Consider the following 15,052-nt stretch of genomic DNA (forward strand, 5'->3'; position numbering starts at 1 on the left):
AACAAAATAAAACGTTTAAATGAAAATTAACTCTTTATATAACATATTTATCTACAGAGCCTATAAATATGACTAAATATTGCTTTAATACTCCAGAGCAAAACAAAAGAAAAACGATTCACAATAATATTTAATATATTTTCTTTGTGATATTGGTTAATTTCTACCAAGAAATGAAGTTGCCTATTATATTCTTAACTCTATTAATTTTTGTTTCTTCATGTAAGTCTAAATTATTTAATTAGGATAATGTGTCAGTATTATAATCATTATAAAAACTGTTTAAGAATTTGATATATCTTTTAAAAATTTGATAGGTACATCAACACTTATAAATGGATCTAGTGATGAAGAGAGAACATATTCTTTCAGTCCAACAACAAGTCCTTTTGATCCACGCTCACTGAACCAAGAACTTAAAATTGGGAGAATTGGTTACTGTTTTGATTGCGCAAGAGCTTGTATGAGACGGGGTAAGTATATTCGTACATGTAGTTTTGAAAGAAAACTTTGTCGTTGCAGTATTAGTGATATTAAATAAGGCATTGTAACTTTGTTAAACATTAATAAAAAAACAAATTATATTACTGTTTAATGTTCATCCATGCTCTTCTTTTTACAATAATGAAAATGTATAATAATCTAAAAGTTTTGTAGTGTGCACTTAACATGAAATTTATTGGAGTTAATAAAGGCTGTCTAAAGAAGTACAAAGACTCTTATCACCTTCAAGGTCAAGCAATGTACTTCATCAACCCCTAGTTTCTGTCTATATCTTAAGCTTTCTCTGTTTCTTATCACAATAACTTTTACTTGTCATAACTCAAAACCAAAAACAAAAGTTCTCAGAGTAAATGTTATTTTGCTAAGATATTGTATGTTTTGTCATGTATTTGATTGAACCCTTTCTCTCTACACAACAAAACCAATTTCTAAGGGAGTTTTATTTTAGATTTATGATGGTTTAAAGAGAGAAAAAAAAAAAAAAAGTAGTTACAGTTTTTTGTCCCACATCGGCAATACGAGAGGGAAGGAGAGCAGAGAAGGGCTTATATAAAGAAGATGGGCCTCACCGTTAGAAATTAAAAAGGGTCGGATGGCTATTTATGCCACGCTCAGCCTAAGATAAGGGGTGAGTGCTGTATGGCAAAATCAAGACATATGGCCGACATTATTTCTGGAACAACCCATGGGTTGGCTCGCTCGGCCGACCCTCCAAATTACAATTAAAAATAATTAAAATTTGTTTATCATACGTTCGGCGTAATTGTTTACTATAATTAGATAAAGAATCCATTTTAATTCCCTCAACTAAAGTATTATTGACAAATACTTTATTCTATATACATTTAAAACTCCAAATGACTATCGTTAAATCTATATCATTTTGATTTGTTAAAATGCAATTTTTTTTTGTTTTAAGGACAACATTAGAAACATGATGTAATCGATTGGGAATATAAAACAGTTTGTCAATATAACTATGACTACCATTAATAATTTAAACCTAACACCTTGCTCACATACAATACTCCATGCATATTGCATAGGTCGAATCAAATTAAACCAAAAATCTATATATTTTGTGATATTAATTCTGACCGATCATTAAAATTTACTGTATACTGTATTTAGTAGTTGTCGTCAACTTGTTTACAAAATGTTTAAGTGATCAATAATTAAAAAACAAATTGAAATCAAAATAATTTTACCATTCACAATTTAAACTTAAACGCTTTGCTCACATATCATATTGCATTGCTCACACGCTTTCATCACATTACCATTCGACAGGAAAGAGTAAAAGTGTTAAATCACCACCACCCGATTGAGGAACAAAATTCTACATATTATGAAATGTTTTTTTTTTAACTTTTATAATAATGAAAAAACTTAATACCAAATCTTCTTAATAATCAGGTTACAACTTTAAATACTTTTGTTTCTAAAACTTTTTAAAAATAATTTGTTTCTATAGATAAAAAAATGAAAGGTGTTTGTTCAAAACAAATATGAAATAAGGTGATTTAAAGAATTTTCTTATTAATAAATAATTTAAGCAATTTATAACTAAAAGATATATACATATGTAGAAAGAGTTTGGATTGATTCGAGGCATATAAGAATTAAACTGATTTGGTCATCTTTAAGATCATAAATATTAATAAGGAATCCAAAAGTAATTTAAGATTTTGTTAGAAAAGCAAGATAGGCATCATCAGTTAGTATGTATATAAGATTTTGTTAATCAAATTATAGTATATATTATGTATTAGTTCCTCAAATTAAATATTTTAAATAAAATGTGGGCATCAATAGTAATTTTTAAATTTAAAGTTTTAAACCGGTAATTGTATGCACTTATTAGACGTAGGAAGATTTGCAAAAGTACCATTTTTCTACTACATCATGCAACAATACCTTTTTCAACAATCTTTTGCAATAATACCATTTTCTGTTGTCCATTTTTAAAAATACTCATTCTCTTGAACAAAATAACCAAATTACCCTCATTTAATGAGAACACATAATTAGAAACAGAAATTTTGGCGCCAAAGTTTTTTTCCCCCCAAAATGGTTTTCCCTCCAAAAAAAGTTTCCCACCAAAAAGAATTTCCCGTAACAAAATTTTTCCCAACTAAAAACTTCATTTAAAAACCCTTGTAAATCATTTTAAAACCTCTTAAAATCTTTATACAATCTTTAAATACATATAAAAATACTTTAAAAACCTTTGTAAATCATTTTATAACCTTTTACAATGGTTTTAAAAGATTTACAAGAGTTTTTAAGAAGTTTTAAAAGGATTTTAAATCCTTTTAAAATCTTATTAAAACTCTTATAAAGTCTTTAAATCATTTTTAACTTTTTAATAAAATTTGTAAATATTTTTAAAAATTTGTAAATATTTTAAAACATTTGTAACTCTTTTTTACCATTTTAAAAGTCTTGTGAACCCTTACAAAAGGTTTTAAAAAATTTACAAGTGTTTTTAAAGGGTTTTAAAACCTTGTAAACCATTTATAAATCTTAAAAAAAAACTTGTAAACCCTTTAATAAACTTTTAACCATTTTAAAAGTCTTGTGAACCCCTTACAAAAGGTTTTAAAAAAATTTACAAGAGTTTTTAAAAGATTTTAAACTTGTAAATCTTTTAAAAATCCTTGTAAATCCTTTAAAATCTTTGTAAACCCTTTCATAATTTTTGAACCATTTTAAAAGTCTTGTGAACCCCTTACAAAAGGTTTTAAAAATTTTTACAAGAGTTTTTAAAAGATTTTAAACTTGTAAATCTTTTAAAAATCCTTGTAAATCTTTTACAATCTTTGTAAACCCTTTAATAATTTTTGAACCATTTTAAAACTCTTGTGAACCCCTTAAAAAAAGTTTTAAAACGATTTACAAGAGGTTTTAAAGGGTTTTAAAACTCTTGTAAATTCCTTAAAAAAAATTTTAAAACCCTCGTAATTTTTTAAAAAATCTTTTAAAACCTTACCCGCTAAATTTGTTTTTTGTGGGAAAATTTTTTTTGGAATAAAAAATTTGGCGGAATATTTTTTCGATATTACTTTGGCGGGAAAATGTATTTCAAAACTTTTTGTGGCGAAAAAATTATTTTAGGAATATTTTAAGTGGAAAAATCAATATTTTATTTTGTTAACCTAAAATATTTTCCAAATAGAGGTAAAATGGTCACCAAAAATAAAAAAAAGGTAAAAATGAAAATGACAAACAAGAAAGGGTATACTTGAAAATGGGTAATGTTGAAACCGCATTCTTAGCAATTATTCTTAGATGTATATTAATATTTATACCAATATAAAACATATTTTAATAACTAAATTATTAAAATTTAAAATTGAAAACAAACGTAATAAGTTACTGAACTTTCCTTTATAACAAAATAAAACGTTTTAATGAAAATTAACTCTTTTATAACATATTTATCTAGAGAGCCTATAAATATGACTAAATATTGCTTTAATACTCCAGAGCAAAACAGAAGAAAAACAAAATTCAAAACGATTCACAAAAACATTTCATATATTTTTTTAGTGATATTGGTTAATTTCTACAAAGAAATGAAGTTGCCTTTTATATTCTTAATTACTCTATTAATTTTTGTTTCTTCATGTAAGTCTAAATTATTTAATTAGGATAATGTGTCAGTACTATAATCATTACAAAACCAGTTTAAGAATTTGATATATCTTTTGAAAATTTGATAGGTACATCAATACTTATAAATGAATCTAGTGATGAAGAGAGAACATATTCTTTCAGTCCAACAACAAGTCCTTTTGATCCACGCTCACTTAACCAAGAACTTAAAATTGGGAGAATTGGTTACTGTTTTGATTGCGCAAGAGCTTGTATGAGACGGGGTAAGTATATTCGTACATGTAGTTTTGAAAGAAAACTTTGTCGTTGCAGTATTAGTGGTATTAAATAAGGCATTGTAACTTTGTTAAACATTAATAAAAAAACAAATTCTGTTACTGTTTAATGTTCATCCATGCCCTTCTTTTTATAATAATGAACATGTATAATAATCTAACAGTTTTGTAGTGTGCACTAAACATGAAATCTATTGGGAAACATAAGTCCATGACAACTAAATAAATATTTGAAAAAAAACATATTCAACATAACCAAGAAAACTGTTAGTTTTTTCTAAACATTTTACATTTAAACAAATTTCTTTAGCTCATTTTTACTATAAATCTATTTTATTATATAAAATATGGTTTTCAAAGTTTTGAAAGGGTCAAAGATTTTAATCACCCCCACATCTCAACATAGATAAGGTTCCAATATGTTTAATTATTTTGCATATTTACCTAAAACCTTCTGAGTTATGATAGACAAAATTAAAGAAAACAAATCTTCAAATCAGCTTATATTTTTTCTTCTTCTTCATATTGCAAAATAAACAACATACACACGAGTGTTTATGATTAAATCCACACAAATAAACAAGAACCGAACAAGAAAGAGTAATATATCTATTGTCTCAACTAATATACTTTGACATAATTGAGGTTTAAATTCTTCCATTAGTGGTGTTTTACAATTATTCTTGTGTCATGGTGTTTATTATTTCTTCCATATCACTATAAAGATAACTCCTTACAAAAGGAAAACGTTGCTAGTTAATGATAAAATTACCTATTAAATTTTTTTTTTTAAATCTATTCTCGAATCACCTAAAAGAGATAGAAACATGTAACATTGCACTAGCTGATTTCCTCTTTAATTTGGAAATTACTACATGATTCCTTATTAACAACTTAGAGCACTCAATAAAAAATCCTCAACATTAAGATTGTGAGAAAACATTGGAGATTTTAGTGGGCTGTGCAAACAAATTTGTAACCCTAACTAGACCAGCTATTATGAAATCTCTAGATATACTGATGTCAACAACTATCACAAAATAAAAATCTAGGCATGGGTGTTTTGTTCGAGTTCGGGTACCCGAAATATCGAATATTCTTATAAAACAATTGGTTAAATTTTAAAAAACTTTCCTTAAATTTTGATAAACATAACTAAGAATGTTCATATAATTTGGTTATTTTTGGATATTTTAGTTATTTTGATCTAAAAAATAATTAATATTTTTGGATTTATAATTGTAATATTAAATCATTGGCTTACATCCAGTCTAAAAATAAGGATTTTCTGCAAAATAACCCTCCAAGTCAATATCGTTTGCAAGTTTACCCTCCAAGTCTGAATTATGCAAGTCAACTCCACCATCTCTAAACTCACCCGCAATACAACCCTCCCGAGTATCGATGACGTGGCACTCGATAACTCCGTTTGAAAACATTAGGATTTTGTGCAAAAAACCTTCAATGTAAATTTTATTTTGCAAGATAAACCTCCATGTCAAATTAATAAAAGTCAAACCACAATCTGAAAAATCTCCTACAACATAACTCTTTCGTGTATCGATGACGTGACAGTCGATAACCCATTTAGAGATTTTATAAGTCTATGGAATATATTACTTTAATGCATATAATTTAATTGAGGTATTGGTTTAAGTTTTAAATAAAATAAAACCGAACCAAATAACCAAACGGTTAACCAAATATCCAGAAACTTAGAAAATATCCAAAATTAATACCCATAACTATAAGGGTAACTATAATTATAAACTCAAAATATTAATTATTCTTAGAAAAACAATCAAATACTTTAAATAATCAAAATATCCAAATATTGTTAGTTATATTTGTCAAATTTAAATACTCTTATACAAAATAAAACTAAATTTTAATTTTCTTATTAATATTTTGTTCTTTGTATTATTTTTGTTAATGTCGGTTAAATTTGGTTAATTTTAATTATTTTGAAAGAAAAAAGAACCAGAACGAATATGATAAAATTTTGGTTAGTTACAGTTATCGATTCAATTTTTTATTTATTTTTTATTTGAAATTACGATTAACATTTATTTAAGTTTTAGTGTTTACCCATTGCATATTGCACCTTAAATAAACAACTCATAATATCTCTATCCATTGCACATGCTCTAAAATGAGTATACTGTATCTCTATCCACTGTCACGTCATTGATACACGGAAGAGCTATGTTGCAGGAGATTTTTCAGATTGTGGTTTGATCTGTATTTATTTGACATGGAGGTTTATCTTGCAAAAAAAAAAATTACATTGAGTTTTTTTTTGCACAAAATCCTCATGTTTTCAAACAGAGTTATCGAGTGTCACGTCTTCGATACACGGGAGGGTTGTATTGTGGGTGACTTTAGAGATGGTGAGGTTGACTTGCATAATTCGGACTTCGAGGGTAAATTTACAAACGAGATTGACTTAGAGGGTTATTTTGCAGAAAACCCTAAAAATAATTAATATTTTGTATATATAATTATATAATAGGTACCCATTCGGTTTGTGGTTTGGATTCGAATCTTCAGATATAGAAGTGTAGGATTCATTGCGATATTTCTTAGTGCTTGGTTTGGGGTTTAGTATATAGATAATATAGAAATTATTGATCTTTTCAATCAAATTCTATTATATACAAGTATTAGTTCCTCGAATTAAGTATTTTAAATAAAATGTGGGTATCAATAGTAATTTTTAAAATCTAAAGTTTTAAACCGGTAATTGTATGCACTTATTAGGTATAAATTATTCTTTATACCAATATATAAGATATTTTAATAACTAAATAATTATAATCTATATATACATTTTTGCAGCCATTTTAACAAATAAATCCTGAATTTGGATTTATTTACAACTCAATGCCATTAGCATTAAATCTTTTCTCCAAAATAACTAATTTTACTTTAAATTTTTGATTTAAATTATCAACCACATTATCAATCAAATTTAATCCAAACAAACTTCAAATCAATCCCTTAAAATTAGCATAAACATATTTGTTAACAATATTTTAAAACAAAGTTTTTTGTTAAAACAAATATTATTCTTACTAAACGTTTTTTGTTTAAATAAATAAATCATGTATTTGAACTTATTTACAATGTCATGACACTAACATTAATTATTTAGCAATTAAAGATTTAAATCTTCTAAATCCTTGTTTTAGAGTTATTATATCATTACCTAAAAGGCTCAAAATATAAAATAAATAAATATTATTATTTATATATTTAAACTTTATAGAACATTATTAATATTTAAACTTATAAAAGGTTTAATATCATAATTGTTTAACATCATTATATAATATATAGAGTTTAAAAAAATCTCAATTCTTCCGTTATATTTTGTGACTCGAAATTTTAAAATTGAACATATATTAACCAATTGGCGAAAAATGTGTGAGTTCAACGTCCCACATCGACTAAAATATTTAGACAATGATTCATAAACATATCATAAATAAGATTAACATGAGGAAAAAAAAAAAAAAGATTAACATTAATAAAATAATGGTATTTTTACGGAACGGGTTTGGCGGGACGGGTTTGACAGGACGTTACTTAATAACTATTGTAAACTATAAAATAAAAATAATTTATAGATAGATACAATTTGCAAAATTTTATATATACTAACTTTAAAATAGAAATTGTCCCCGCTGTGTACCGCATGTTAAAATCTAGTTTAAACATAAAAACAAACGAAATAAGTTACTGAACTTTCCTTTATAACAAAATAAATCGTTTAAATGAAATTAACTCTTTTATAACATATTTATCTACTGAGTCTATAAATATGACTAAATATTGCTTAAATAATCCAGAGCAAAACAAAAGAAAAACAAAATCCAAAACGATTCACAAAAATATTTCATATATTTTCTTTGTGATATTGGTTAATTTCTACCAAGAAATGAAGTTGCCTTTTAATTCTTAATTACTCTATTAATTTTTGTTTCTTCATGTAAGTCTAAATTATTTAATTAGGATAATGTGTCAGTATTATAATCATTACAAAACCAGTTTAAGAATTTGATATATCTTTTGAAAATTTGATAGGTACATCAATACTTATAAATGAATCTAGTGATGAACAGAGAATATATTCTTTCAGTCCAACAACAAGTCCTTTTGATCCACGCTCACTGAACCAAGAACTTAAAATTGGGAGAATTGGTTACTGTTTTGATTGCGCAAGAGCTTGTATGAGACGGGGTAAGTATATTCGTACATGTAGTTTCGAAAGAAAACTTTGTCGTTGCAGTATTAGTGGTATTAAATAAGGCATTGTAACTTTGTTAAACATTAATAAAAAAACAAATTCTATTACTGTTTAATGTTCATCTATGCCCTTCTTTTTATAATAATGAACATGTATAATAATCTAACAGTTTTGTAGTGTGCACTAAACATGAAATTTATTGGGAAACATAAGTCCATGACAACTAAATAAATATTTGAAAAAAAAACATATTCAACATAACCAAGAAAACTGTTAGTTTTTTCTAAACATTTTACATTTAAACAAATTTCTTTAGCTCATCTTTACTATAAATCTATTTTATTATATAAAATATGGTTTTCAAAGTTTTGAAAGAGTCAAAGTTTTTAATCACCGTCACATTTCAACATAGATAAGGTTCCAATAAGTTTAATTATTTTGCATATTTACCTAAAATCTTCTGAGTTATGATAGACAAAATTAAAGAAAATAAATCTTCAAATCAGCTTATATTTTTTCTTCTTCTTCATATTGCAAAATAAACAACATACACACGAGTGTTTATGATTAAATCCACACAAATAAACAAGAACCAAACAAGAAAGAGTAATATATCTATTGTCTCAACTAATATACTTTGACATAATTGAGGTTTAAATTCTTCCATTAGTGGTGTTTTACAATTATTCTTGTGTCATGGTGTTTATTATTTCTTCCATATCACTATAAAGATAACTCCTTACAAAAGGGAAACGTTGCTAGTTAATGATAAAATTACCTATTAAAAAAAAACTTTTAAATCTATTCTCGGATCACCTAAGAGAGATAGAAACATGTATCATTGCACTAGTTGATTTGCTCTTTAATTTGGAAATTACTACATTTTTCGTTATTAACAACATAGAGCACTCAATAAAAAATCCTCAACATTAAGATTGTGAGAAAACATTGGAGATTTTAGTGGGCTGTGCAAACAAATTTGTAACCCTAACTAGACCAGCTATAATGAAATCTTTAGATATACTGATGTCAACAACTATCACAAAATAAAAATCTAGCCATGGGTGTTTTGTTCGAGTTCGGGTACCCGAAATATCGAATATTCTGATAAAACAATTGGTTAAATTTAAAAAAACTTTGCTTAAATTTTGATAAATATAACTAAGAATGTTCATATAATTTGGTTATTATTGGATATTTTAGTTATTTTGATCTAAAAAATAATTAATATTTTTGGATTTATAATTGTAATATTGGATCATTGGCTTACATCCAGTCTAAAAATAATTAATATTTTATATATATAATTATATAATGGTACCCATTCAGTTTGTGGTTTGGATTCGATTCTTCAGATATAGAAGTGTAGGATTCATTGCGATATTTCTTAGTGCTTGGTTTGGGGTTTAGTATATATATAATATAGAAATTATTGATCTTTTCAATCAAATTCTATTATATATAAGTATTAGTTCCTCGAATTAAGTATTTTAAATAAAATGTGGGTATCAATAGTAATTTTTAAAATCTAAAGTTTTAAACCGGTAATTGTATGCACTTATTAGATATATATTATTATTTATACCAATATATAAGATATTTTAATAACTAAATAATTATAATTTAAACATAAAAACAAACGAAATAAGTTACTGAACTTTCCTTTATAACAAAATAAAACGTTTAAATGAAATTAACTCTTTTATAACATATTTATCTACTGAGTCTATAAATATGACTAAATATTGTTTAAATAATCCACAGCAAAACAAAATAAAAACGAAATCCAAAACGATTCACAAAAACATTTCATATTTTTTTTTGTGATATTGGTTAATTTCTACCAAAAAATGAAGTGTCCTTCTATATTCTTAACTCTATTAATTTTTGTTTCTTCATGTAAGTCTAAATTATTTAATTAGGATAATGTGTCAGTATTATAATCATTACAAAAACTGTTTAAAAATTTGATATATCTTTTGAAAATTTGATAGGTACATCAATACTTATAAATGAATCTAGTGATGAACAGAGAATATATTCTTTCAGTCCAACAACAAGTCCTTTTGATCCACGCTCACTGAACCAAGAACTTAAAATTGGGAGAATTGGTTACTGTTTTGATTGCGCAAGAGCTTGTATGAGACGGGGTAAGTATATTCGTACATGTAGTTTTGAAAGAAAACTTTGTCGTTGCAGTATTAGTGATATTAAATAAGGCATTGTAACTTTGTTAAACATTAATAATAATAAAAAATATTGCTGTTTAATGTTCATCCATGTCCTTCTTTTTACAATAATGAACATGTATAATAATCTAACAGTTTTGTAGTGTGCATTAAACATGAAATTTATTGGGAAACATAAGTCCTTGACAAATAAAAAAATATTTTTGAAAAATTAAACTTATTCATTATAATCAAGGAAACTGTTAGTTTTTTTCTAAACATTTTACATTTAAACAAATTTATTTTGCTCATCTATACTGTAAATCTATTTTATTATATAAAATACGGGTTTGAAAGTTTTTTAAAGGGTCAAAGTTTTTAATCACCGTCACATCTCTAGATAAATAAGGTTCCAATATGTTTGATTATGTTACATATTTACCTAAACCTCTTCCGAGTTACGATAGAGAAAATGAAAGAAAACAAATCTTCAAATCAACTTAAATTTTTTCTTCTTCTTCATATTGCAAAATAAACAACTTACACACGAGTGTTTATGATTAAATCCACACAAATAAACAAGAACCAAACAAGAAAGAGTAATATATCTATTGTTTCTTTATTTTTGGAAACCATATTTCGCAAAGAAAAATATCAATATTCATAAATATATTCGTCCCTTCTTGATCACCAATAGTATCTACGTTTTGGTTCATCCCACAGATCAAGTGCAGCATTCCTCGCATCATTCTCAATACGTGCCTCTAGCTGCATAGCCGCCATCTCGTCTTGCGCCTTCATCAACGACTTTATCCTAGAAGCTGGAGAACTCGCTTCTCCTTCTTCGTCTTCATCTTCTTCTTCTTTCCCTTGGTCTTCATATGCCGCACATGAGTGTAGATGTGTTCCATAGTCACAATCCTTACAGTAATACATCCATAGATCTTCTGAAATAGTTTCATCACAAGCGCTGCAAGTGAAGTACGTGTCTTCACGTCCTTTACACGGTGTGCAATAAAGAAGAGTGAGTGGATGTTCATGATCTTCACGATCTACGGTTTCAGGGATAAACGCACATCCCACATGAAGACTGTAGTTGCAGTTTGAGCAATGGTAAGAAAATCCAGATCCGTATTGGTCACACGCGTCACACGTGTAGACAGACCGATCATCTGGTGGGGAATGAAGCAAGGTCAGAGGGTGGTCCTGGTGAGACTTGTTATTGGTCTCACTAGGAAGGTCGAAACATGACTTGTGTAAGAAGTAATCGCACTCTGACTTTATACATTTGAAAGCTTGCCCGGTCAGCTCTAGCTCGCAGCCAGAGCATGCGGTCTCATCCTCTTCTTTGGCTTTAAAGACACGCAGCGGATGGTTGTGACTTGGGTGCCTCACAGATTGGCGATTAACCGGTTTGGCCTTTGGTTTTCTTGAAGCCATTTAGTATGTTATTGATTTGTGTTTGGTTTTGGTTGTTTTGAGGGAGAAGGGTGTGGAACTTTATATACCAAAAACTGCAAGAGGACTTCATTATAATTGTAGGTTTAATGAGTATGCGTTTCGTTTTATTGATTATATTAATCAAGTTGTCATTGTATTATGCTATTTCGCTAATTATAAGGTTTGACATCTGTATAGGAGACTTTGACATTTGGGATTCAAAGTTTAGGAAATAAAAGTATTTAGACGCGCTTTGGTGTTTATTATTCTAAGATTAAGATAACTTGTAGAAATAAATATTCTAATTAACATCCGAGTTTTATAGCAACTAGGGCATATCCGCATAATATATATATGTGTGTGTGTAGAGAGGATAAGGTTTAATGAGGTCAACGTCTCTAAGTCTATGCTAATTATTATCTAATTTATCTTGTGCAACTTCCATTTGATAAGGTTAATTGGTTTAATATAGTTTTGAGTAATATATTGTCGGTTGTCTCCCCTCTTCTCACCAAAAAAAAAGGTTAATTGGTTAACCATAGTTTTAAGTCTTAAAACAAACGAAAACTTCTGTACAGATCAATTCCCTACCAAAAAAAAGAAAGCAACAAGAAAACAACATGCATAGATCAAATAATGTGAATATAAACATTCAAGTGGTGCTTCAAGTGATGATGTAGTGAGTATTCTATATAAACTACATGCAAGCATCATTATTTATTTATATTTTTCTTAAAACTGTATCCAGTTCAATCAAGGGAAATTAAGAAATGCTAATATATATGCAAGATCTAAATTTCAAATATGGTTGGAAATTTGATCATGTATTGGAATATTATTAAAAACTTTGACGGTTTAAAGATAGTGTCATCCCCGTTAGAAAAGTTTCAAATCTATGCAGTTTCAGGTATATATCTTTAAAAGTCGAAAAATTCTTTTTCTGATTTCGTTATACAAGAGTCTCCAAGTTTATCATCATTTATTACTAATTTAGATATTGAAGATGCTGCACAAAAAGTAAAAAAAATTGATTAATACTTAAGGGTTTTTGTCACTTAAATCTCTTAGTTAAGGGTTTTTTCATTAATAATATAGCTGAGGGCTTTAAAATGGATTTATCGATACTTGAGGGGTTTTTTTCGTTTAAATCTCAAAAACTTGTTTTTTTCTTTTTTTTTTGGTAAAACAATCTCAAAAACTTAATACCAAATCTTATTAATAATCAGGTTACAACTTAAAAGACTTTTGTTTATAAGACTTTGAAGAATAATTTGTTTCTATAGATAAAAACTGAAAGGTGTTTGTTCAAAAAAAAAAATGAAATAAGGTGATTTAAAGATTTTCTTATTAATAAATAATTTAAGCAATTTATAACTAAAAGATATACATATGTAGAAAGAGTTTGGATTGATTCGAGGCATATAAGAATTTAATTGATTTGGTCATCTTTAAGATCATAAGTATTAATAAGGAATCCAAAAGTGATTTAAGATTTTGTTAGAAAAGCAAGATAGGCATCATGAGTTAGTATATATATAATATAGAACTTTTTGATATTTTTAATCAAATTATATTATATATTTATTAGTTCCTCGAATTAAATATTTTAAATAAAATGTGGGCATCAATAGTAATTTTTGAAATCTAAAGTTTTAAACATGTAATTGTTTGCACTTATTAGATGTATATTACTATTTATACCAATATATAACAGATTTTAATAACTAAAAAATTATAATTTTAAAACAAAAACAAACGTAATATGTTACTAAATTTTACTTTATAACAAAATAAAACGTTTAACTGAAAATTAACTCTTTATATAACATATTTATCTACAGAGTCTATAAATATGACTAAATATTGCTTTAATACTCCAGAGCAAAACAAAAGAAAAACGATTCACAATAATATTTAATATATTTTCTTTGTGATATTGGTTAATTTCTACCAAGAAATGAAGTTGCCTATTATATTCTTAACTCTATTAATTTTTGTTTCTTCATGTAAGTTTAAATTATTTAATTAGGATAATGTGTCAGTATTATAATCATTACAAAAACTGTTTAAGAATTTGATATATCTTTTGAAAATTTGATAGGTACATCAGTACTTATAAATGGATCTAGTGATGAAGAGAGAACATATTCTTTCAGTCCAAGAGCAAGTCCTTTTGATCCACGCTCACTGAACCAAGAACTTAAAATTGGGAGAATTGGTTACTGTTTTGATTGCGCAAGAGCTTGTATGAGACGGGGTAAGTATATTCGTACATGTAGTTTTGAAAGAAAACTTTGTCGTTACAGTATTAGTGATATTAAATAAGGTATTGTAATTTTGTTAAACATTAATAAAAAACAAATTATATTACTGCTTAATGTTCATCCATGCCCTTCTTTTTACAATAATGAACATGTATAATAATCTAAAAATTTTATAGTGTGCACTTAACATAAAATTTATCTGGAAACATAAGTCATTGAAAAATTAAAAAAATGTTGAAGATGACATAATTGGCGCGGATCCTCATTTGTAATGACCAGTTAGAGTAAAAGAATCCAAACCTAAAATACAAATCAATAATCAAATATTGGATGTTATACAAGCTATGGAGCAATTAAAGAAGGCAACACGAATAAAATATTTGGGTCGAATCCAGTCCTTTGGATTGAGAAAACTGAAGCGAATTAACCGAAAACTCAGAAATCTAAAAACATTAACTGAATTTCAACAAAAAAAAAAAAAGAAAAAGGTGTTGGTAGATTTTATTTTTATTTAAAAATAGCAGATATCCGAAC

General features: G+C 26.8%; 5 protein-coding genes and 1 pseudogene across 6 annotated transcripts; 5 read left to right on the top strand and 1 right to left on the bottom strand.

The window, feature by feature from the left end:
* The first annotated feature begins 111 nt into the window (after positions 1-111).
* On the top strand, positions 112-548 carry LURE1.2 (Putative membrane lipoprotein). Its single transcript, NM_001085232.2, has 2 exons — positions 112-222; positions 318-548. The coding sequence occupies exons 1-2, from the start codon at positions 174-176 to the stop codon at positions 539-541; spliced, it is 273 nt and encodes a 90-aa protein (NP_001078701.1). The 5' UTR covers positions 112-173; the 3' UTR covers positions 542-548.
* Positions 549-4,005: 3,457 nt separating this feature from the next.
* Positions 4,006-4,456, top strand: LURE1.3 (Putative membrane lipoprotein). The gene is made up of 2 exons (NM_001036926.5): positions 4,006-4,134; positions 4,230-4,456. Exons 1-2 carry the CDS (start codon positions 4,083-4,085, stop codon positions 4,451-4,453), a joined length of 276 nt encoding a protein of 91 aa, NP_001032003.1. The 5' UTR covers positions 4,006-4,082; the 3' UTR covers positions 4,454-4,456.
* Positions 4,457-8,337: 3,881 nt separating this feature from the next.
* LURE1.6 lies at positions 8,338-8,707 on the top strand (annotated as a pseudogene). Its single transcript has 2 exons — positions 8,338-8,388; positions 8,484-8,707.
* A 1,712-nt stretch (positions 8,708-10,419) lies between these two features.
* On the top strand, positions 10,420-10,915 carry LURE1.4 (Putative membrane lipoprotein). The gene is made up of 2 exons (NM_001036927.3): positions 10,420-10,545; positions 10,641-10,915. The coding sequence occupies exons 1-2, from the start codon at positions 10,497-10,499 to the stop codon at positions 10,862-10,864; spliced, it is 273 nt and encodes a 90-aa protein (NP_001032004.1). The 5' UTR covers positions 10,420-10,496; the 3' UTR covers positions 10,865-10,915.
* Positions 10,916-11,293: 378 nt separating this feature from the next.
* On the bottom strand, positions 11,294-12,372 carry AT5G43520 (Cysteine/Histidine-rich C1 domain family protein). Its single transcript, NM_123718.2, has one exon. It carries the CDS (start codon positions 12,252-12,254, stop codon positions 11,502-11,504), a length of 753 nt encoding a protein of 250 aa, NP_199165.1. The 5' UTR covers positions 12,255-12,372; the 3' UTR covers positions 11,294-11,501.
* A 1,778-nt stretch (positions 12,373-14,150) lies between these two features.
* LURE1.5 (Putative membrane lipoprotein) lies at positions 14,151-14,579 on the top strand (the record flags this gene model as incomplete). Its single annotated transcript, NM_001036928.2, has 2 exons — positions 14,151-14,260; positions 14,356-14,579. Exons 1-2 carry the CDS (start codon positions 14,212-14,214, stop codon positions 14,577-14,579), a joined length of 273 nt encoding a protein of 90 aa, NP_001032005.1. The 5' UTR covers positions 14,151-14,211.
* Positions 14,580-15,052: the final 473 nt, after the last annotated feature.

The sequence above is a fragment of the Arabidopsis thaliana genome, chromosome 5, assembly GCF_000001735.4.
Source record: "Arabidopsis thaliana chromosome 5, partial sequence".
In the NCBI taxonomy this organism is placed as follows: Eukaryota; Viridiplantae; Streptophyta; class Magnoliopsida; order Brassicales; family Brassicaceae; genus Arabidopsis; species Arabidopsis thaliana.